The 22,500-nt window shown below is 47.2% G+C and overlaps 1 protein-coding gene across 1 annotated transcript in view; it reads left to right on the plus strand.

Annotated features, from left to right (window-relative positions):
• Positions 1–1,079: 1,079 nt before the first annotated feature.
• The window catches only part of map2 (microtubule-associated protein 2), a gene marked incomplete at its 5' end in the record, with an annotated part of 34,708 nt that continues 13,287 nt past the window's right edge, over positions 1,080–22,500 (plus strand). Inside the window, 9 exons of the mRNA XM_080839431.1 lie at positions 1,080–1,266; positions 8,882–8,986; positions 10,988–11,062; positions 12,816–13,031; positions 14,923–15,249; positions 16,447–19,152; positions 19,566–19,772; positions 20,569–20,703; positions 21,850–21,908. Coding sequence (XP_080695557.1) covers positions 1,080–1,266; positions 8,882–8,986; positions 10,988–11,062; positions 12,816–13,031; positions 14,923–15,249; positions 16,447–19,152; positions 19,566–19,772; positions 20,569–20,703; positions 21,850–21,908 — 4,017 coding nt within the window. The remainder of the gene's footprint in view (positions 1,267–8,881; positions 8,987–10,987; positions 11,063–12,815; positions 13,032–14,922; positions 15,250–16,446; positions 19,153–19,565; positions 19,773–20,568; positions 20,704–21,849; positions 21,909–22,500) is intronic.

The following is a 22,500-nucleotide window of genomic DNA, read 5'->3' on the forward strand; positions in this document are numbered from 1 at the left end:
TTTGTCCCTCACGACTCGCCATCTCTCCATCAGCCTAAGAGTCCGTATGGAGGAGAAAGGGACCTCTCAACTACTGTTAGCTTAGCCTGAAAGAGTGGTTTTATGGGTGAGGGTAGAGTCAGAGTGCAACAGTCTTTCTTCACACCGGGGTTGCGTATCTGGTGTTTAAGATACTACATCATGAAATGCCACTTTCAGTCAGTTTGCTTTGATCAAAACAGCATTTAATCAAAGTGTGTGTATAAATGTCAGCATTGACTGCAAGTCCGCCTGTTGACTATCCTTAAGGTGCAAAATGGAGACCTCCATCACACTGTCCAGGCCTCCATCACACTGTCCATGCCTCCATGCCACTGTCCATGCCTCTGTGCCCTTAATGCTGGCGGCCCATGGGGTCTCTGAGTGTGCAGCATGGAGCTCAGCTCGCTGGCTCTCACAAAGAACAGATTAATAGGGAAGGATGCAGAGCCTGTGAGGCTGTTCGCCTCCTCACAATGACAGACACCCTCGCTGCCCTCGATCGAGTTAACTTACTCTCTCTTTGTAACTCTGCCTCTTTCTCTCTCTCTCTCACTTAGTCACACACACACACACACACACACACATGCCTGCACTGACACACACACGCACACACACATCTTCACTGACCCACACAGAGGCGCTGACATGAAAGAGGTGTAAGTGCTTGCGGTGAATATAAATGATGAGAGCTGTCAGCCCCTCTCAGTATAACCACTCATGCCATTCGATTACCTGTTCGTCCCCTACATCGTCTTCAGTGTCTGATCAAGCCACATCATCCGGCCCCATTAAGGCCCATCACACCTTAGAAGGCCTCTCACTCTGCCAGTGCCTGATTGCATTTGCCTCAATCTCATTTGCACATGTCTATAAGTTAACTGACCAGGACCTTTCTCTCTCTCTCTCTCTCCACCACTCTCTTTCTTCCTTTCTTTCTCTGTCTCTCTCTCCGCCATTCTCTTTCTTTCTCACTCTCTCTCTTTATTCCTTTCTTTCTCTGTCTCCCATTCTCTTTCTCTCCCCAGCAGTAAGGAGTGACCCCTTCCCCTCTGGACCCAATGGCAGACGGTCGGCAGCCCGATGACAGCACCCCGCAGTGGGCTCCCCCAGGGGCCCAGGGCCCCCCGGCCTCCGGCGCTCACGGAGAGAACGGCTTCTCCTCCTCCTACAGGGCGTGCCAGCCTGGCGGCCCCAAAGAGAACGGCTTCAATGGCGACCTGTCCTCTGGACACGCGGTGACAGCAGGTGAGCAAAGCCTATTCTTTCAGGCTGGAGGTTTCAGCGCCATATTGCAGTTCCTACGAGAACCAAAATGCTTCACAGTGATGCTTTTGAAAAGAAAGGTTTTGATGTAGGGGTATGGCATGACAACATCAGAAAAGAGGCTACAATTGTAAACATCCATGGTTGAGATGCAGGAAGTCCAGTTCCTACAGCTACACCATATGCTTTCACTTAGGACATTACAGTCTAAACATGTGAAATGCGATGTGGAGGACAAATAACCTGTTTTACTCACATGGAGTACCTGCAGTATAGTGCCTGCACTATGGTAAGCTGTGCCAGCTTGGGCTCAGGCTCATTTTCATTAGAACAGGCCAGAGGTCAGCTCTGAATAATGCTGCTCTGACACTTTGACAGACTGCAGGCAACCGCGGGCGGGTTCAGCTAAATCACATAAAAGCTCCACCGCATACCCTCGCTGTTTGCCTCTCCGTAATGAACCAAAATGATGGATCATCAGCAGAAAACTTTCATGTCGCGGCATGGCAGCCAGTTTGTCTTAACGCGCTGCCATGCGCTTGTGAGGGGCTCCATTAGCCTAAAAATAAATGAGGGAGAACCTGATTGTCCTCGTTTGCCCTGGGCGCATGTTGATTGTATCATATTTGATACAGTTAAAGTTATAAACTTTGTGATTGGTCCTGTGTCACTTTTTCTTCATCCTGTCGTTCTGAGTTGAAATAGCACTTTAGGTCATGTCATGGCCTGGAACAAGATGATATTTGTTGGCTAGACTGGGAAAGCTGGCTGATTCAGCCGCTCGGCTGACATGAGATGGGACCCCCTCAGGAGAAGGAGGAGGTGGTGGGTTTGTTTCATGTCAGCAGAAGTAGAAAGGTAAAGGCAAAAAAGATTGCAGGGATGTTGAACAAAGGGCTCTGCGGAGAGAAAAAAAGAAAAAGAAAATTGTAGGGGAGACGGTGCCATGGCAACAGAGGACGAGAGGATGTAAGTGCTGCTCGTTGTCTGGCTCTTGGGGAGGTGGTGGTGGGATCTGCACCCTTAATTGCCTGAGTGGTAATGATGGTGTATGAAGCAGTCCGGAGATGCACGCCCACACAGCAGGAGGCAAGCCTGAGCACACAGCACATATGCACGCCTGCACACGCGTGTAAACACTCCACTTAACGTGCACTAAGTCAATGATTAAAAAAAACATGCACACACACCACGATACACAATCCTGTGTTTGTGACATGACTGGAGATATGGACAGATGAAACAAATACACACACACACACGCAAGCCCCCGCAAACACAAACAAACTCACCCACACACCAGTGCCTACTCAGGACTTTCTCACTCCCTCTCACTCAGTTAAACCTTGTAATATGGTACAATATCCACTGCACTAATAAAGCAAACCACAAAGGAGGAAAAAAACTAAACATCTTTGGCTAAAAGCAGTGTTTCACACACCAGCTCTAATGTCTAGCCCTCTCAGTCAAGTCTCCCTCTAGACTGTGACAGTGTTAATTACAAACCCCAGGAAAATCCTACAGTTATCTAGACCAAGAGATTTTTCCATGGCTGAGCATAGATGTGGAAGGGTCGTTCTGGCTATAACGCTTCTCTGATTCGAATTGTTTTGTTGACCATTTTGTGGACCATCTGCCTGGGGAAGTTCAGTGAATTCTTCCTTTTGGAATTATGCTCTGGAAGAGAGAACAGACAGATCAGCAGGCCTTAAAAAGAGGAGAGGTGGGGGGGGGGGGGTTGTGGAGACCTGTCAGGGGCTTTTCTTCATCTTCATCTTTTTCCTCCACCTCCTCCCTTCTCCCAGTCAGCTCCTGCAGAGATGTGAGGGCTCACCTGTGCCTCTGGAGCTGACTCAGTGTGTGTGATGGCTCAATAACGAGGCAGGCGGAGCAGGGAGCCCCATCCTGGCCAAAGCTATAAAACAGCCACAAACCCCAGCGCCATAATCCCCTAGGGCCATCTAGATCTCTGCAGGTGGAGCTATTGTTGAGGACTCAAGTCGGCGCAAACATCAGCAAGTCAGTCTGGACCATCAGAGTTTAGTAATCTAATGTGAACAATGCAAGCTGAACAAAAAGCTCCATCCATTTTCTGTTACTAGACTTCATATTTACATTCCAATGTTTTTCCTAGCCTAATGGATATTTTGCTTTGCCATTTCGGCCCGCTTTTGTTTTCCTTAGGAACTGTGGTATATTAAGGTCACTTGACTTCTAGCAATTTCTGCCTTGTGCATTATTCAGCTATCCCTTGTCAGACACATAAATACTTCATAGAGCGAGCGCAGAGCGGAGCAGAGCAGCCCATCCAGGCATAAAGGAAGGCAGCATGAGCTCATGGCAGAGAGTGATGTTCATGGAGCGGTTCGGTGGCAGCCGGTGCCTCTAATGTTGTTCTGCGGTGAGAAGTGGCGCTCGTTACCCCGCTCCCCTCATTAGAGTCGGCTCTGCCAGGAACCACCGTCGAAAAAAAAAATAAGAAGACAAATCTCAGCCTCACTCATAACACTATGAATAATGAATAAACGTGTGTGGTTGGAGGCCTCGCGTCGCGCCTGAGGTTCTCGAGACGCTCGAGACACTGGGAGCCGTGTTACAGTTGGGGTCTTTAAAGGCACCCAGTGCAACTTTATGTAAACATTCAATGAAAAATAAACATTCAATTTCTAGTCTTTTTTACACGTAGTAAGTTTCAATGACTCCATACCATTACATATCGTCATTCAAGGAGCAAAGATGAGACGTAATTGTGTGGTGAGAACTGATAGAAAATCGTAAACAACAACAATCGCCAGGGGGGAGAGGCCATTTTTCCATTGACTGGAAGCCTGCTGTATTTATTGTAGGTTACAAAAAATAAAGAAAATGGCGGCGATTGTTGTTGTTATCGATTTTCTATCAGTTCTCACCACACAACGACGTCTCATCTTTGCTCCTTGAATGTCGATATGGAATGGTATGGAGTTATTGAAACTTACTACGTTTAAAAAAGACTAGAAATTGAATGTTTATTTTTAAGCCTCGAAAGTTGCACTGGGTGCCTTTAAGATAAGCGCCACGCTTTTCTCAGAGGGGGGGCAGTGGCAGATGTACCCGTGACCTTGGAGTGGTAGAGGAATTCTCCCTGGCCTTTTCTCAGTCTGTGAAGCTGTGATTTCCGAGGCCAGGACCCCTGGCGAGGAGGGGTGAGCGGGTTCGAGGTGGGGCACTGCCCGTGGCTGCCAGCTTTACTCTCCAAGGCACTCCAGATGCCCGAGAGCCATTCAAGCAGGAAATTGGCTTCCCTGACGTGGCTTTATGTGAGGAGAAAGAGATAAGTGAAGGAGGGGAAATAAAAAGAGGGTGAAAAGAGTTGAGAAGAAGAGGAGAGAAGGGTGGAGGGGAGGGGAGGGGAGGGGTGGGCAGGAGGGAGTGGCAGGCTGGCAGTCGCTGCTCTGGAGAGTTAGGGTGCCTGTGATGAATGCAGATTGACCTTGACTGGTGGACAGCCTGCGCCGGATTTGAAACGATCTCTGAATATTAAGGATTTGTTCCCCCTTACAGCAAAGCCACTTTATCCCCAGACTGTTTTTAGCTGTCGTCATTGTCTACCACTGGAACATGCGCACATACACACACGCACATACACACACACATACACACACACACACACACACACACACACACACACACACACACACACACACACACATACACACACACACACACACACACACACACACACACACACACACACACACACACACACACATGCACACACACACACACACACACACACACACACACACACACACCTGTGATATATGCACATGGCTTTGCACTTAAAAAAGGAAAACCAGCCCCTGGATTAGTGAGCTGCTAGTCAGGCCAGTGATGTCTGTGATGTAAAAGAGGTAAAGCCAGCACGCCCTATAGCTCTATATAGCTGGGTATAGCTTGTGGTTGCTCTTATAGCTGTAAAACATTGTCAGCCTCCATGACAAAGACTGTGTGCAGTGCATCTAGAGCATGCTGGGACCAGATTTAAACGGGGGCTGAGGTGGCGTGTTGCTGTGGCAACAGCTCGGCACTTCATGGCAGAGGAGTTTTGGCGCAGGGCTCCTGCCGACCAGCTCCCCTCTTCATAGCAACCTGCTCCCCCCCTTACAGACAGAGACACACACACCCCTACACCCCCGCTACCCCTGTGGTACACAGTTGCCTCCAGCAGACCGACACACACAACCCTGGGCAGAGCAGGAAGGCGCTTGGTTTCCTCCGCCGGCACCTTTGTGCCCGAGATATTTTAGCACCGTCATGTGGGTCTGCTGAGGCACGCCTGGCTCCCCACTCGCATGCTTCTCAGCATTCCTATCACCCTGGTGGAGGGACTGGTGAGGTAAGATGCATGCTTCTCAGGGACAAAGTCTGTTGACTCAGTACGACCACCGTGTATTCGTTAGGTGATGTTGGAGGTTATCTTCATCATTTGTCATCATCATCATCATCATCATCTGTTTATGTTATAAGGTGATGACATTGTCTAAGCACAGTTACAGACAGGGCAAATGCAACTGTTACTATGACGTATCATAATTTTACGGCTGACTGATTTAGCTTATTTAGCCTATTTGCTGCAACAGTTGGAAATCGTTAGTATTGTGTGTGTAGCAAGTCTCTCTGTGTGTCTGTATGGTTAAGTGACTTTGTAAGTTTGTGACGTGTGTGTGTGTGTGCGTTAGGGACAAAGCGAGTGAAAGAGGGCATGCTGATGTTTTGCGGACGTGAGTAGCTTGCCTTTCCAAAAGGGAGCTGCTTCTTTGCATTCCAGGCATGTCTCGTCCAGAACAGTTGGGAGGGGGGGGGGGCTCAGCGTCGGGGGCGACACTTTGTCCTGTCCACTAGAGACAAAAGACATTGACAAACAGTTTGGCCCTTCCAGACATGGCCCTCGGAACAGAATGATATAATGGAGTTGTCGGAAGAAGTTGAACGGAGACACGTACAGGCTGCCAAGAGGACAAAGAGGACAAGCCTTGAGAGTTGCTCCGCTAGCGAGGCTTTTATAACTGCTTACTTTATCTTCGTATCTACTGAAAAAATATAAAATGGAAAGTAGGAACAGGGATGTGTTTTCCCTGTACATTCCATATCCTCCATGTTGAGAACCCACTCACAGCTGTGTTCAGACTCTCTTTTTAAGCGCACCAAAGCTAAGGCTTGTGCGCTTATTTTTACTGGTAAGAGGGCTGGGGGAATCAATATATAATCTGACAGTGGAATGGATGGCTCTAATTTTGGGGGTACCGTAAACCCGGAACACCTTAGACCCTCACAGTATGGGAAGTGCTTTGTGTTATTAATGTGTGCATTTCTGCTGGCGTGAGCAATGACTGTGTAGTGAGGAGGGGAAGGGTGCAGTGAGCTGGACACTGCAGGCCACTGCAGGGACCCTCCGCTCCATCTGGAGGATAAGGGTCAGGGAGGGTCGGTGTGATTTGAGGTGTGAGCGTTCCAGCGGAATGCCCCTTTCTTCCTGTGTGTGTGTGTGTGTGTATGTGGTTGTGTGTGTGTGTGTGTGTGTGTGTGTGGGTGGGTGCGTGTGGGTGGGTGTGTGTGAGTTTGTGTGTGTGTGGGGGTGTGTGTGTGTGATTGTGTGTGTGGGTGGGTGGGTGCGTGTGGGTGTGTGTGAGTGTGTGTGTGTGTGTGTGTGTGTGTGTGAGTGTGCGTGTATTTGTGTGTGTGTGTGTGTGTGTGTGAGTGCGTGCTTGTGTGTTTGCATGTGTGTGTGCGTGCGGGCATGTGTGTGTGTGTGTGTGTGTTTGTGTGTGTGTGTGTGTGTGTGTGTGTGTGGGTGTCTGTGCGTGCGTGTGTGTGTGTGCGTGTGTGTGAGTGTCTGTGTGCGTGCGTGCGCGTGTCATGCATGCATGTGCCTGTGCAAATGTGTGTGGGTGTACGCCAAGTGGGTGGAAGCTGCAGTGCCTGAGAGAGCCTGACAGCACAATAACAAGAGAGCCACATGACTAATCCTTCCCAAACCACGGGCACGCACTCCAGTGAGTGGGAGGAAACTGCTGTACCACTCCAGCCATTGCGGCTCTATCTCTGTGAGCCACTGGCACAGGTGCGACACAAACACGCTTCTGTGGCCCTCACAGCCTCCCTTCTTTATCCTGGCATGGTGTCCCACTCTCACTAAGAGGCTGCCTTGATGTTACATCACATGAACTGAAGACATCTGATCAGAATAAAACCCTTGTGACCTTCACCTCAGTTGGCATGGCGACACTAGGTTCAGAAGTGCAACAGGGATTTTGAGGGCTGCAGAGAATAGATTGTTATTTAATGTCTGATTAACTTGAAAACATCGGTACATGAGAGTAGATTCAAGGTTAACCACCTCCTCCTACATGTGGCAAGGGCAAAGGAGATGGTTGTGGATTTTCAGAGAACCAGGACTAAGCCGGACGCCATTCCTATCCTAGGAGAAGAGGTGGAGGTGCTGCTGGGCTACAGATGCCTGGGTGTTCACCTTGAAAACAGACTGGACTGTAAAATATAACACTCATGCTGTCTTCAGGAAGGGACAGAACAGACTCAACTTCTGAGTGTGTGCATCAAGATGTTGCATATCTTCTGCCAGTCTATTGTTGCCAGTGTGATTTTCTCTGCAGCCATCTGTTGGGGCAGCAGCATCAGAGCCAGAGACTCTTAGAAACTGAACTAACTGATAAAGAAGGCTGGCTCTGTGCTGGGGACCGCTATGGAGCCCCTAGAGGTGGTTGCTGAGAGAAGGATGCTGTACAAAACGGCTCAACATAATGGACAACACTTCACATCCCCTGCATGAGTGTTTATAGTTGCAGGCTCCTTCCACTCTGTGGTGATAAGGGCCACTACATGAAGTCATTCCTGCCCCCGACAAGAGCGGTATATAATGACTCCCCTCTGTGCCAAGATGGCAATGCACAGGGCACATTCTACAGTTAATTTGCACAGTTAGGAGTTATACCTCAAATTCGAATCTTTTGTCTATTACAGTAACTCCATCTAGTAGTATAGTAGTTTTTTTTATATATAAACTATATTACGGTATATGTATGTATATATATATATAGTTTATATACATGTGAGGTTTTATAGCTTCACAATTTAGCTGTAAGGCTTATGTCATTCTCCAAAGCCATGTCTAAAAACTTCAGTTGACAATGAAGTGTAATTGCACCCTAAAACCCACTCTGAGTAATATAGCTTATTTTTATACTTAACAAGGAAGATTCAGAGGTGAACCATAATTAACTGAAGTGCTATTGGTCTCCCTAGTATTTTAGCTGTCACCCCATAAGATGTTATTCCCATGGTGACTACTGTTAGAAATAGGTTTTTTTGTTTTAATATCGACTCAAAGATTTTACATTACATCGAAACGTTTTAAATCATATAGAATTGATATACTGCAAGAATAAGTGTATTGTGAGTCAAATAATCTTTAAATCAGTTTTTTTGAAGCTCTAAAGGAGTGTTCTCTCTCCTTCTGTGTGTGTGTGTGTGTGTGTGTGTGTGTGTGTGTGTGTGTGTGTGTGTGTGTGTGTGTGTGTGTGTGTGTGTGTGTGAACAGAGCAAGTGTCGGCACGGATTGTGCAGGAGGTGACAGCTGAGGCAGTGGCAGTGCTGAAGGGCGAGCAGGAGCTCCATCCAGCCACCGCCGTCAGGATTCCGTCAGGTAGGTCCACAGAACTGCACCCTGGGATACGTTAGACCTCCTGTCTCAGCGTAAAGGCCTTTAAGCTGTACTGCCAAATTTGCCTTGGTTCATGTCCATAATTATCTGTTGACCTTTATTGTGGATTTAACAATAATCCTTCTCTCTGAAACATTGACTGTGCTCGACATATAGCACAATATGTGTGAAGCACTGATAGACATGAGCATTACATCACCTGAAGGCGTTGTGTGTTTGTCATCTCGTGTGTGTGAGGTGTGAATGTGGTTGTCCTTGTCCTCCCCAATCATGATCTGTTGCATGCATCTGGACGCTCTACTGCCTGAGCTTCACTGGTTTTTAAACACTGAGCCTGGCCATGATAAACAGCACAAAACAATCTGCAGCTGGCTAATTGAATTTCCAAAAACATGACATGCAACGTTGCGTGTCCTCTCGTGTGGTAGAGGCGATGTGCAGCAGATGCATCACTAGAGTGACTGTGCTCTTTCCCTGCTCCCGGCCCTCTGCGCTAACGCGAGCTAATGCCGCTAGCAGCCCCCAGGGGGCTCTATTCTCATTGAGCGGAGCCGTGGAGGGGAGCTCAAGGGTCTGTTCCCTCAGCCTCCCGCCAGATCCGCTCTGACAGCTGTCTGCTCCATGCACCGCTCTCTCCACTCTCCGTCCGGAGCCAGCCCCCCTCATGTGCTGCTGACACCGTCTGCATTACTCTGCTCATAGTTAGCTTTCTTTCCCTTTGGTCAGCCATTTGTGTGTGTGTGCAGGTTTTTGTCTGTGTGTCTGCTTGAGTGTGTGTGTGTGTGTGTGTGTGTGTGTGTGCGTGTGTGTGTGTGTGTGTGTGTGTGTGTGTGTGTGTGTGTGTGTGTGTGTGTGTGTGTGTGCTTAAGTGTGTGTGTGTGTGTGTGTGTGTGTGTGTGTGTGTGTGTGTGCGTGTGTGTTTGTGTGTGTGTGTGTGTGTGTGTGTGCTTAAGTGTGTGTGTGTGTGTGTGTGTGTGTGTGTGTGTGTGCTTAAGTGTGTGTGTGTGTGTGTGTGCGTGCGTGCGTGTGTGCGTGTGTGTGCTTAAGTGTGTGTGTGTGTGCTTGAGTGTGTGCGTGTGTGTGTGTGTGTGTGTGTGTGTGTGCTTGAGTGTGTGCGTGCGTGTGTGTGTGTGTGTGTGTGTGTTCCTAGATTGTGGCTGCGTGCCACCGTGCCATGCTGTTTAAGCTTCCGCAAAAATTATGAGTTCCGACTTATTTTCTCTTCTCGTCTTCCCACATTGCCCGCTTTTATGTGCTTGTTAGAGCGGTTGCTTGGAGGTTATGTCTCTGCGTCATGCTTTTGAAAGGGCTTCCATTTCAAGCGTAAGCGCAGTAAACATGTTTATATCCAACAAACATTCGATGAATGCCAACCATCAGGAAACCCCTCAATTTATAATATGGAGATAGGGGTTCATTGTTGAGTTAAATGACACATAACTGGGTTTTTAGCTGAAATGTAACACAGAATTCCCCCCTGTTGTTAAATGACTCAGCAAAAAGAAAGAGGAGAACTCACTTTTTCTGTGCTCATCCTCTTGATGTTCAGCGGTACTGTCAGAGCCGCTCAAAGGATTAGAATGAGCAAAGCCTTCACCAGCAGAATCATGGCTCACGGCTCCCCCGTCTCGCTCTGCTTTGAGCTCGGCGCACGACAGAGAAAAGCCAACCCCCCTTCCTTTACCCTGACTTACCCCACCCTGATGATCTGAAGCTGCTGTTTTGTAACTTTCCTCCAACACTCCCTTCTTTTTTCCTCCTGCTCCTCTTCTCTGCATGAAGTTCAAGGTTCTAGTCTGGGTTTTATTTGACATAACCCTGGAGAAAAACAAACCTAGCGTCCAGAGTTATTCACTGTTACATTCATGCATTGTCATAAAGCACATGGAATTAGAGAGGCACACACGTACAGCTACTGTTTTGTATCTTTCCTCCAACACTCCCTTCTTTTTTCCCCCCTGCTCCTCTTCTCTCTGCATGAAGTTGAAGACTCTGCCAACCTCCCTCCCTCTCCCCCGCCTTCGCCTGCCGCGGAGCCCTTTGGACCCCTGGAGCAAGGTAGGGCCTCCTCCGGTCGCCGTACAGGAGAGACAAAGATGGGGGAGAGAGTGAAAATCACTTGGTGTGTGAGTGTGTTGATGTACAAAATGGTGCCCCGTGCAAGGTTGGGTGTTGTTTGTGTGTGTGTGTGTGGGGGGGTGAGAGCTTGTGAGAGTGAAAATCACTTGGTGTGTGTGTGTGTGTTACTGTACAAAATGGTGCCCCGTGCAAGGTTGTGTGTTATTTGTCCTTGAGAGGTGGCCTCAAAAGTGTGCTTAGATCCTGCAGTCCTGACATCTTCGGCTCTCCCTCTGAAACTAAAGGCCTTGCCCCACTGTCCATCATTCAGTGGAGAGATAGGCGCTGCAATGTTGACCAAGGGGTCACTTTGGGCTGTGCCAGAGCCCAGAGAAGAGAGACACGTGCTCCGAAGAATCTACTCATTTTCTTTTCTTTTTGTTTACATTCTGAGATGTGACCTCCTCCTTCTCGCTATCTTCCTCCACCAAGTACAAGACATGGTCTCATCCTCATCTTTTTGAGTATTTGAAGGTTATACTCCCCACCAAACCCTGCATATAGCCCACAGAGCAATAGCCCACCATACCCTTAACCCCATCAAAACCCAAACCCAAAACCCTGACCAAACCAAAGACTTACAGTATGAATGCTGGACATGGTGTATGCATGAGATCTTAACACACCCTCTCCTCATGTACTGCTCCAAACACCTGCCCATTTGAGACTGGGCTCTTACTAGTGTGTGTGTGTGTCTCCTTGGAAACAGTAACACAAAGACAGCGGTTGAGATGAGCAGGTGCTTGGAATACCCATTCATGTTCCTTCTCATACCCTCTTTTGTTTTTCTTTTTTCCAAAGCCCTGAATAGCCTGTTGACTTGCCCTCGGACTCTTTTTGGTTCTCCTCTCCTGTCTTAAGTTGTGCATGTTTTGTGTTGGTAGCTGTTTATGTTTTTTCTTGTTGTCGGGCCTGTGCTTGTGTCTTTTTTTGTTTGTTTGTTTGTTTGTTTCTCTTTTGTTTGGACTTTTTCTGGCCTGCGTCTGTCTTCAGTCTCTTGCAGACTTTTTGACCCCCCCCCCCCCAGAAACTTCTCGAGGGAGGGCAAGCCATGCTTTGATTGCAGCTCAGCAATAGGCTAGTAATCTACACACTTGGTATTTTGAAGAATAGATAATGCCAAAAAGAGAATGAAATACATATAAAACAAAAATAATATCTTGACAAGGTTCATAATCTAGTCTGGATTTTATATGACATTAGCCTGGAGATCTAGCAAATCTAGCGTCCAGAGTTATTCACTGTTCCACTTCATGCAATGCCATAAAGCACATAGAATTAGAGAGGCACACACGTACAGTCCACAGTCATTATTATGTGCCCGTGCAGTTTCATTCCAGTCTTCACAGTTCCACAGAGACGTAGTGGCACTGAGCATGGTCCTTCGCCCATCCCCTGTAGCACTCTAGTGTTTCTGGTCCCTGTCTTGTGTGTCTTTGTGTCGTTTTCTCTCAAACTCTGTCCCTTCCTCCTGTCTTTCTCCGTACCTCTTTTATGATCCCTCCTTACATTTCCTCCTGATTCCTATGAACATCTCCCAAAACCCTCCCCCCCAACACACACACACACTATCCCCTTTCTTCTTCTTCTTCTCCTTCCTTTCTCCCTTTTCTTTTCCCTCCCACTGTAGCTGTCCTTCCTCTCCTCCGTGTCCAGATTTCCTTGCAGTTCTTTTCCTTGTGTCTGTTTGTAGATGTAGGGGATGAGGAGGAGGCTGGGCCTCTCCGACGCTTCCAAAATTCTCGCGAGAGGTGCAAGTTCCTCGCCCCCTCCATCTCTGTGTCTGTGCCCGAGGATGACCCCTACCACTCCGACGAGGAGTACTATGAGCACCCTCTGTTCAGCCCTGAGTGGACGCGGCCTGGCTCTCGCCCCTCAGGGCAGGCCGCCGCATTTAGACAGATCGAAGGTGAACCACCGCATGGTTCCTCTCCGCCATTTTCTTACCTTCTTTTATTTGTCCTCTTCACTCCTCCTCTCTCCGCTCCCTTTTTTTCTTTGCCCTCACCACCAGACCCCCCCCTCCCCTCCCCCTCCCCTCACCCTTTCTCTTTGGGCTTTCTCCTTTTCTTTTTTCCCCCTCACCATCCTGGTCCTTGGCCCCCGTGTCTGTTACGTTCTGTGACCTTCCGAATCAGTGATGTCTGCGTTTTTTTTGTTGTTTGTTTTATTTTTCTCTTCAATTTTGTTTTAAATCGAAGCCGTTTGGTCACTAGTAAATCATTTCTGAACCTCAAATATCTGTCAAATATCAGACAAGCATTTAGGTATTGACTGGGTTGATCCGTTATGAGTCGGTGATTATGGTCTCAATATGGTCTCCAAAAGCTTTCTAAACAAGCACCAACCAAATGATATACATGTGGCCAAATGTCTTCCAGCATCAGCTGTGAGGTTTAGCATGCTCATTGTGTGCCCACCCCCCCCCCCTGCTAGTCGTGCCCTTTCCATCCATGTCTGTTGGTCTGTCTCTCTGTCAGTCAGTCCCTCATTTCAGTGAAGGATCCACCCATGTCCATTAAGCCCCTCCCCCTGTGGCCCACCTGCTGATGTACACATGCTGTAGATCACAGGACAACTTTCAGCTCTCTCATTCATGGCATACATACACACACACACTCTCTCTCTCACACACACACACATACACACACACACACACACACACACACACACACACACACACACACACACCACACTTAACTCCCATATACGCTTGCTGACTGCAACTGATGCAGCAACTTCCCTGTTGAGAGCCCCATTTGGAAATTCTTTTTGTCAGCTATACGTTATTTTCTCAGTGACTCAGAGGCAGAACCTGTGTGTCACTGCGCCCCCCCCTCCCCTTTGTCTTGATGACGCCCGCTGTGACACCCTGCTGGGAGCTGACCCGGGCGCACTCAGCCCCCCTACTCATTTGCGTTTCCCCTCACTTTCGACCCCCCGATTTGAATCGTTGCAGATACCGTGTGCGAATAGAGAGTGTTCATCCTTACGATAGGGCTATCTGTATTAGTTTCATTTCGGACGGAGACAAACTAGATTCCGTGTAAAGCCAGCTTAAGATAAGTTTCCGGGTTGGCTCCTAGCTGGCGGCTCAGGCTCTAATGCGTCCAGCCCAGCTTGTGGCGTTCTGCTATTGGATCGAACATCATCAAACGTCAGACTCAGGGATGTCACATTGCATTTCTTATTAGCACTTTTAGTGGTGTGCAGTCCCACACAGCCTAACGCAATCCTAATGGCCATTAGAGTATAAGGCTGAAGGAATGGAATCTCATGCAGTAAATGGAAGATCGCCAATTAAGATACAGCTGACCAGGATGACTTGCTGTAGAAGAGATTGTTGGGCCCTTCCCAAGTCTAAATGTAACAGCGTTTATGACCTGGAATGTTGTGCGGACTAAGTCCCCAGGTTGCAGAAGGTTTTTTAAGCTAGAGACAAGCTTTTATTTTGAAATTCGTAGAAATAGCTGTAAGGTGCTGTGTGTGTCCCTGTACACGACCAAAAAAGTACACACAAGAGAGGTAAGGAAAAAAGCCATGTCAGCTGGGCCAATTAACGTATGTCATTGACCTCTCACTGCATGATTAACAGTCTTCCACATATTTGAACAGCCACTGGGTCTGAGGTAAACCTCCTTCAGACATTTAGTTTTCTGATAGTGTTCTGCATTTGTAAAGATTTCTTTTATAGGCATTCACGTCAACAGAGCTGAAAGTGTTCCTACTATTCCTATCCATGTAGCCCAAGTCTGTGTTGTCTGTAGTCGTGATGTGTCCCCTTTCCCCCCCTCTTTAAGAAGAAGAGACCGTAGAGGCTCTTACTACCGAGGAGGAGGAGGAGGAGGAGTTGGAGTTGGAGTTGGAGGTGGATGAGGATGAGGAGGAGGATACTGCAGAAGCAGCAGCAACAGCATCAGCTTATGAGTCGCCAGAGGAGCAGTGGAGTGGGGAGGAGCCTGAGCAGGGGCCGGAAGCCGAGCTCCTAGAGCAGGCCGAGGTCTTAGGCCAACCCCAGGCTGAGCCCAGCCTGCAGGCCATGGCTGAGGTGGAGGCAGTTAGTGCCGCCACGGAAGAATCAAATGGGAGGAGCAGTGAGGCAGGGTGGGAAGAGAGGCCAGAGGAAGGTGTGTCATCCCTGCTATTAGTCTGCATGTCATTCTCCCTGTCTGACCCTAGATCAGCAGGTTAGCTCTAACGTAAGTGAATGTGGAGGAATGCTGCAAAAGTTGCAAACGCTGCAAAAGATTGCGAAAAAACAAGTCTATGCTGACGCTGCAAGGCAACACAGGCTTGCTGGTGATTCGCTTCTTCTATGGCAAGAGCTTTTTCTTGTTTTTTTTTCATGCTCTCTTTCCTTTGCTCTCCTTTTTTCATCCTCTGTTCCTAATCACTGTTTCTGACGCAGCTGTCAAGTCTGCTGGTAATGCCGCCGCCGAGCCTTTAGTGTTTCCTTTCTCTATCTCTGTTGATGCTTCCACTGCCAGGCTGACCTCCCTCATTAGCTGTATCCCCATTGCTGTGTGTCATTTTGCCAGCTACATTGCCACTGTGGTTGACAGAGCATGTGTGTCGTTTTAATGTACACGGGTCAGAGATACCTCTCTGTTCTGTTCCCATGTTATGTTTTTGTCAAGGGATCACCATATTATTTATTTTTTCCTTTTATTTTTCACTCCTGTTGTCATTTATTTTTTATTTTTAATCGTGTAACAGTATTTTCCATGTTATTGACATTCATATCAATGTTAACCGAGATACAGTTAAGATGAATATGATTATATAGATAGCATTGCTATGTAACCTGTAGCCTGTGTAACATCCGTTCCACATACATCGATCAATAAATATTTTGATATCTTGTATCCCTGTAATACCACACACCTTGTTCACCCTAGCAACCAGAGAAAAACTCTGCATACTTTAATTAGTTATTAGCTTACCTATTGCTGACTTCACAAATTGTAACAATAGGCCCTTTGGTCTGTTGGAGGTCACTCAGTATAAAAATCCCATTCTACCTCTGATAGATGAGTTCCATATCAAGATCACTGTCTCGGCATCTCCATCCATCGGATCTCATTCATCGAACATTGTGGCCCTGCATGTTGGGTCCAGTCACAGCCATGACATTGTCCCATTCGTCTCTCAGTGGGTATGTCCTTTTTCAGCTCATCCGCATTGTAATACATTTCGCTGAAAGACTGGCTTTGCATATGACAGACGGCTTTGCCTGTCTGTAAGCTTGTTGGCCTGGCAGACAAAAACCAAAGCTAGCAAAGTGAGTGTTACGCAAACACAGACTACTTCAGATTTACTTTCAGCCTTGAAGATGGATGCAGATGGACCTGGCCATGAGAGGACCGCTCCCACCGGCGTGGACTTCACCGAACTGGAGAGACAGCTGGAGAATGTTCAAGCAGTTCCTTCAAATGGCCAGAGCCAGGCAAAAGAACAACCAAAAGTCTCCACCCAATTATCTGACAGTCTGTCTGAACAGAAGAGTGTGACCAAACAGCTCTCAGCCGACGTGTCTGAACCAGCCTCTTTGAAGTCCTCCGCAGTGACACATGAAGAGAAAACAGAGGGTGAGGAGTCCTGGGCCTTTGGGGCGAAGCACACAGTCAGTGTCCAATCTTCAGAGATATCTTTAAAAAAGACTCCCGAAGTGAAGGGGAAGGAGGAAAAGCCAGGGGACCATGTGAAGGACAAGTCTGGCATGTCCGCATACTTCGAAACCACAACCTTGAAGGAAGATGAGGCCCGAGTGCCGGGAGAAGGCTACTATGAGCTGAGCACTGCAGGGGACGAGAAGGAGGGCCTAGCAGCTCCATCAACCCCTGAGATCAGCTACTCAAATCTTGCGCAAAACAAATCAGTAGAAGACAGCAAAAAGAGTACCCCTGAGGAGCAAGCAACTCTTCCACCCATCGATAGAAGGGATGATTGCCGCCTGTCACCTGGAAAGTTGGCGTTGGACCAAAGAAGCTACTCTCTTAACATCCCCATTGGCGGAATGGACCAAGGACGTCCCAGAAACTTCTCACCATTAGCTACAGACATATTATCATTCACCAGTGGAAGTCTAGATGAATCAGCTGATTACCTTCCTGTCACATCCCCATCTGCGGAGAAGCTCCCTCCTTTCCCCCCTCTTGGCTCGGAGACTTCAGCCTCTGCCATTACACCGTCCCCACCCCCCCTGGGTACCGTCTCTAGTGCGAGGACAAGCCCTCGGTCAGAATCCCCAGAGTCGCCCTTTCCTACTAATAAGTTCCAGTACAAAAATGGCGCAGCTATGGATCCTGACCTTCCAGAGATGCTGGACCTGGCAGGCACCCGGTCAAGGCTGGCGTCTGACAACGGCGACTTAGAGATGATGAGGAGGAAGTCAGTCCCTGCAGCTCATATGAGTGAGTCCTTAACCCATTTGGTCCTGGGTGACCAAGGTCAGATGGCAGCAAGAAGTGAAAGTCAATTGGAGGAGCTTGGATACTGTGTCTTCAGTGAATACTCTGGGCCCATGCCGTCCCCAGCTGATGTACACAGCCCTATGGACTCACCCCCTCAGATTTTCACCACGATGCCATCCGAAGAGAAGGATTTAGGGCCAGTTGACACTTCTGTAGAGGGTGCCTCAGACAAAAAGGATGGGACACCTGACTCAGCTGTCCCTTCCAAAGATAAAGATGTCAAAATGGACAAAACAGTTGCCTCAGCTGAAAAAGACAGCTCAGATACCAAGGACAGTGAAGGGAAAGAAGAAGATACCAAGACTGCTGAGGTTGAAGGCCAGGCTGTTCCTGATGTGGATAAAAAACAGCCAGATAAACAAGTTGAATCCTTTGTGACACCATTGGTAATGGTTACCCTGGAAGAGACGGAGCCTGACAAAGATACTGAGGGGAATATTTCAGCAGAGGAGTACGCCCAAATAGCTGGCTATGAGAGACAAATCCGCAGACTGGAAATGGAGGTCAGACCACTGAGCGTTGAGGAGGAGCGCGAGCTGCAGGAGTTGAGGGAGAAGGTGAAAAACAAACCAGACCTGGTGCACCAGGAAGCTTATGAGGAAGTCGACGCAGAAGAGATGTACCAGCTGACTGGAGTCGCAAAAGACAGAATCACTAGACCCGTTAGGCCATCCCCCGCGTCGTCTGTTGAGAGTGCCACTGAAGAGGAGAAGGTGAGCGCTGAACATGAGAGGCCCAAGCAGCATGAAGGTGCTGAAGCCCCAGCGGCGGAGGTCATGAAGGCGTCTACACCAGAGCCGGCAGAGAAGGTGACAAAAGAGGAAAAAACATCCAGCCCAGAACCAAAGCAGAATGTTCCAGAACCCACTGAGATGACAGTCGATGAGGTCAAAGCTCAACCTGTTGTTGCAGCATCTGCAGAATCTGCTCAGGATTCAACTACCATGCCAGCACTGCCACAGAAAGGGGAGGATGAGGTGGAGATGGGAGAGGAGATTGAAGAGGCAGAAGAGCCAAAGGAGTTCATGAAGGAGGTTAAACCAGAAGTGCCTGCAGAAAAGACAGCTCCTGAGCTCCCTGGAAAGGTTGAGAAAGGTCAGGACAAAGAGGAGGAGGAAGATATAGATGCACTTCAAGAGGCTGGAGCACTGGCAGAGAAAACAGCGGAACCTCGAGCTGCCATTGAGTCTGTGGTGACCGTAGAGGATGATTTCATCACGGTGGTCCAGACCATTGATGAAGGCGAGTCGCCCGTGCACAGTGTGCGCTTCTCAGCCCCTCCACAGGAAGTAGAGCCTCAGACGGCACAGACGCTCCAGGAGGCTGAAGAGGAGGAAGAGGAAGAGTCAGTGGAGATGGCACAGGAAGTTGAGATGGAGGCTCCCAGTCTGGAGGGAGTGCCAGATGTTCCAGAGGCAGCAGAGACCCCTGTACTTCCCCCGAAAGAGCCAGAGGTGGTGACAGAGTCCGAGGCTCCGACCGAGAGCTATGATGACTACAAAGACGAGACAACCATTGATGACTCCATCTTAGACAGCTCCTGGGTGGACACCCTAGGTGAGATATTCATGTACCTGTTATCCACTTTTAAATTGTTGGAGGGCAATAGTCAAATTGGTTAAGTCTAATAAGGCTTTAAGTAGGCTTTACCTAAAGCATGCATTTAAAAACTGAATGATAATATAATAATATGACGATAAATGTATGATTTGCATGAATCAATCACATAATGGCATCATGTAATGTAGTCCTAAACAAACTATTTTATATACGATTTATAGTTTCCATATTCCATAGTCAATATTGTTATCACGATTTATAGTTTCCATATTCCATAGTCAATATTGTTATCACGATTTATAGTTTCCATATTCCATAGTCAATATTGTTATCAATAGTTAGTCAGGACTTTAGAGGTGACATAGTTTAAACCGTATTCCATACACTGTGGCTGTTCTTTCCCCGCTCAGCAGATGAGGACCGAAGCATGGCCACTGAGAAGATTGAACCTCCTCCTAAAGTGCGAAGCCCGGTCAAGAAACCAGCGGTGGAGAAGCCGCTTAAGCAAAAGCCCAAGGGGGTTCGGGTAAAGGGGCGTGTTTCCACTCCGGAACGCAAACCTGCGCGCAAAGAACCGCTCCCCATCATCCCCAAGGAAGACCCCAGGAAGAAAAAAGGTTTTTGCCACACCGATGGCTCCATGTTGCTTCTTTCTGTGCTGTATGCTTGTTTTTTTGTTTTCTGGCTGGGTCTCTTTATTTCTAAAGCCTCAATTTGTGTTCCCCAAAGCAGAGTTTGTATTTTGTAATGTGTACAATATCTTTGATTTCTTTCCACAAATGTGGACCCAATGCCATAACTGTACAATCCAGTGTTAATTTTGATTGTGTCATATCACATGCAGTCTCACACATAGTACAATATTACATTTTTACATTTGAAACACCTGATGGCAAAAAGTAACACTATTTTCTTGAATAACAGGTGGACAAAATATTCAAAAAACAAGATGTAACTGTCACCTTACATACTTTTTGTTCAACTGAGACACATGTTTTATTTCTAGTATTAGATTAACACTGGAGATTATGAAAAAGAGGCACTCACCAGCTATATAGATATTAACTGTACATAGGCAATGGAGGTTGCATGATCTGTTGTGGTTGTGAATAGTGTCATGTCAATGTGAAATGCTGTACATGTTTGAGTGTGAATGCATTATTGGTGAACCAGTCCAGCCCAGATATCATAAGGGGCTGACTAATTATCCTTTAGTGTTCTTGATCTTTTTAACATTTAAGGATCCTTTTTTTTACTTTGTTGTGGTGGGTACCTCTGTCACATGACCCTGTGCTTGTAATCCTGTTCTCACTTTCCTCTCCTCTCCTCTCCTCTCCTCTGCTCTCCTCTCCTCTCCTCTCCTCTCCTCTCCTCTCCTCTCCTCTCCTCTGACTCTGTGTCTCCCTGTTTTAGCTGTCATTAAGAAGGCTGAGTTCCCCAAAAAGTCTGAAATTCAGACTCGCTCTCCCGCCCGCAAGAGTGCTTTAAAACCCACTGTCAGGCACCCTAGACCCGCCCAGCACCACGCCTTAAGGCGGAGACCCACAGGTGAACATGGGCCCGTGGGCAGCTTGCAATGTGGCTGGCAAACATGGACATACCATCTGCTAACCATGCTCAGGATCATTTTGCTTTTTTTGTTCCCATGGTTTTATTATTTTACAATTACACGTGTGTTTTGGTTGGTTCTTGCTTTTATTTTAACTACAGTGTACATATTTTGTTTCACCACTGGCCAATGTGCTTTTATTTGTTTTGAGGATCGTTTATGATCTTGTGTTTTCACTTGTGTTTTCTTACGGCACACACATCCACACAATTATGTCATTATTTGCACTGCACTTTTTTTTTTGCTTTTATTTGTACATCGCTAATTTGATTTTTTTCAGCCTTGGCTTTTCTTTCATGATCATCACTTTCTAATGACTTTCTCATTATTCTGCTTTCACTTCCACAGCATTGCTCTGCTGTGTCTGCTACTACTTTTGTGCTTGGGTTTTTGCTTCTAACACCGTCTTCCTCTGATGTTTACGTAAATGAGCTACATTATTCTTTTGAAAGACTCCTGACACCACAACATGTATTGCATCAGAGCACTCCCCTGTAGCTAGGTCTCTGCAGTGGTTGCCTGATGTGGTGGTTGGTGTGAGTTCTTCCAACACAGAGCTGCTGTCTCATCATAGGCCTGTTCTATTCAAGCCTTTCTAGGGGGTTGTGTATCTGACTTGATGGTAGATTTCCAATAAATTGCTGCATTGCCCCAATTAGATGGTATGTTACTGAGGGGCTGCTTATGTAATGTGGCCACATTTTAGATTCTGTATTATGGATTGCCAAGGATCTTCATAGCAGGACTTCTTAACCAAACGTTGCACTATGTGCAATTTATTAATTAATTCAAGATTAAATACCCAATTAATTAATTAAACTCAAGATTAAATACCCTGTATAAAGAGTATGCACAACATGAGTATAGAATCATTAGAGCAATTTGGTTTTTAGTTAGAACCTTTAATTAGAGGTGGAGTTGGAGGTGTCCTATTTATAGACCTATACTTTATATTACACATAAGGAATCATATACTGCTTGAAAGCAACGGATTGACTTTATATTTTCAAATGGTCTTGACTGCATTGTATCTTGATTTCTTAAACCCTGTGCTTAATGTTCTTGGTGTTTCCTTCTGTCCTCAGTCTCAGCAGATGGACGCCAGCCCTTCAGTGTGGCCAGACAGTCACGGGACAGGACCTCTGTGAGTACACATCACAAGCCTGGAGTCTAGCTATGCCCCGGCTCTTCCTCTGCTGTGCCTGCTGTCAGGCTTCTGTGCTAGCGTTCCCTTTTTGAACGCATAGAAATCTGTGTATTCGCAAGCTATCAATCTAATGTAACGGTAGACTCCTGAGGGTACCATTACATAATAAGGGAGACAACACAAAGTAGTTCAAATATAAAAATAAGAATTTATTTGTATCAAAATCAAGAATGAATCAAATGGGGTTAAAAAGGTAATGTTCAATGACGTGCATGAATGTAGTGAATGAAGGCATCAGTTTGTTAGGTGAATTAATAAGAAAATGAGAGCTAAAGAAATAGAAAAGGGTGACAGATTGAGAAAGGAGTCAAAGTGCCCGTGTGAGAGAAGATATCCAAAATAGTGCCTACAAGAACCGAAAAGTGCCAAATGAGAGAGAGAGAAAATCCCTTTGATAGCCCCACCCTAAATACAGGTGCAGACAATAAAGCACTTAGACTCAGGTTCTGCCTCTGCCCGTGCTCTGCCCATGTTGGCGTCACACTAAGTATATACCGAGCTCAGTTGACACGGAAAAATCAAGATAGGG

The sequence above is a fragment of the Sprattus sprattus genome (assembly GCF_963457725.1).
Source record: "Sprattus sprattus genome assembly, chromosome: 5".
NCBI lineage: Eukaryota > Metazoa > Chordata > Actinopteri > Clupeiformes > Clupeidae > Sprattus > Sprattus sprattus.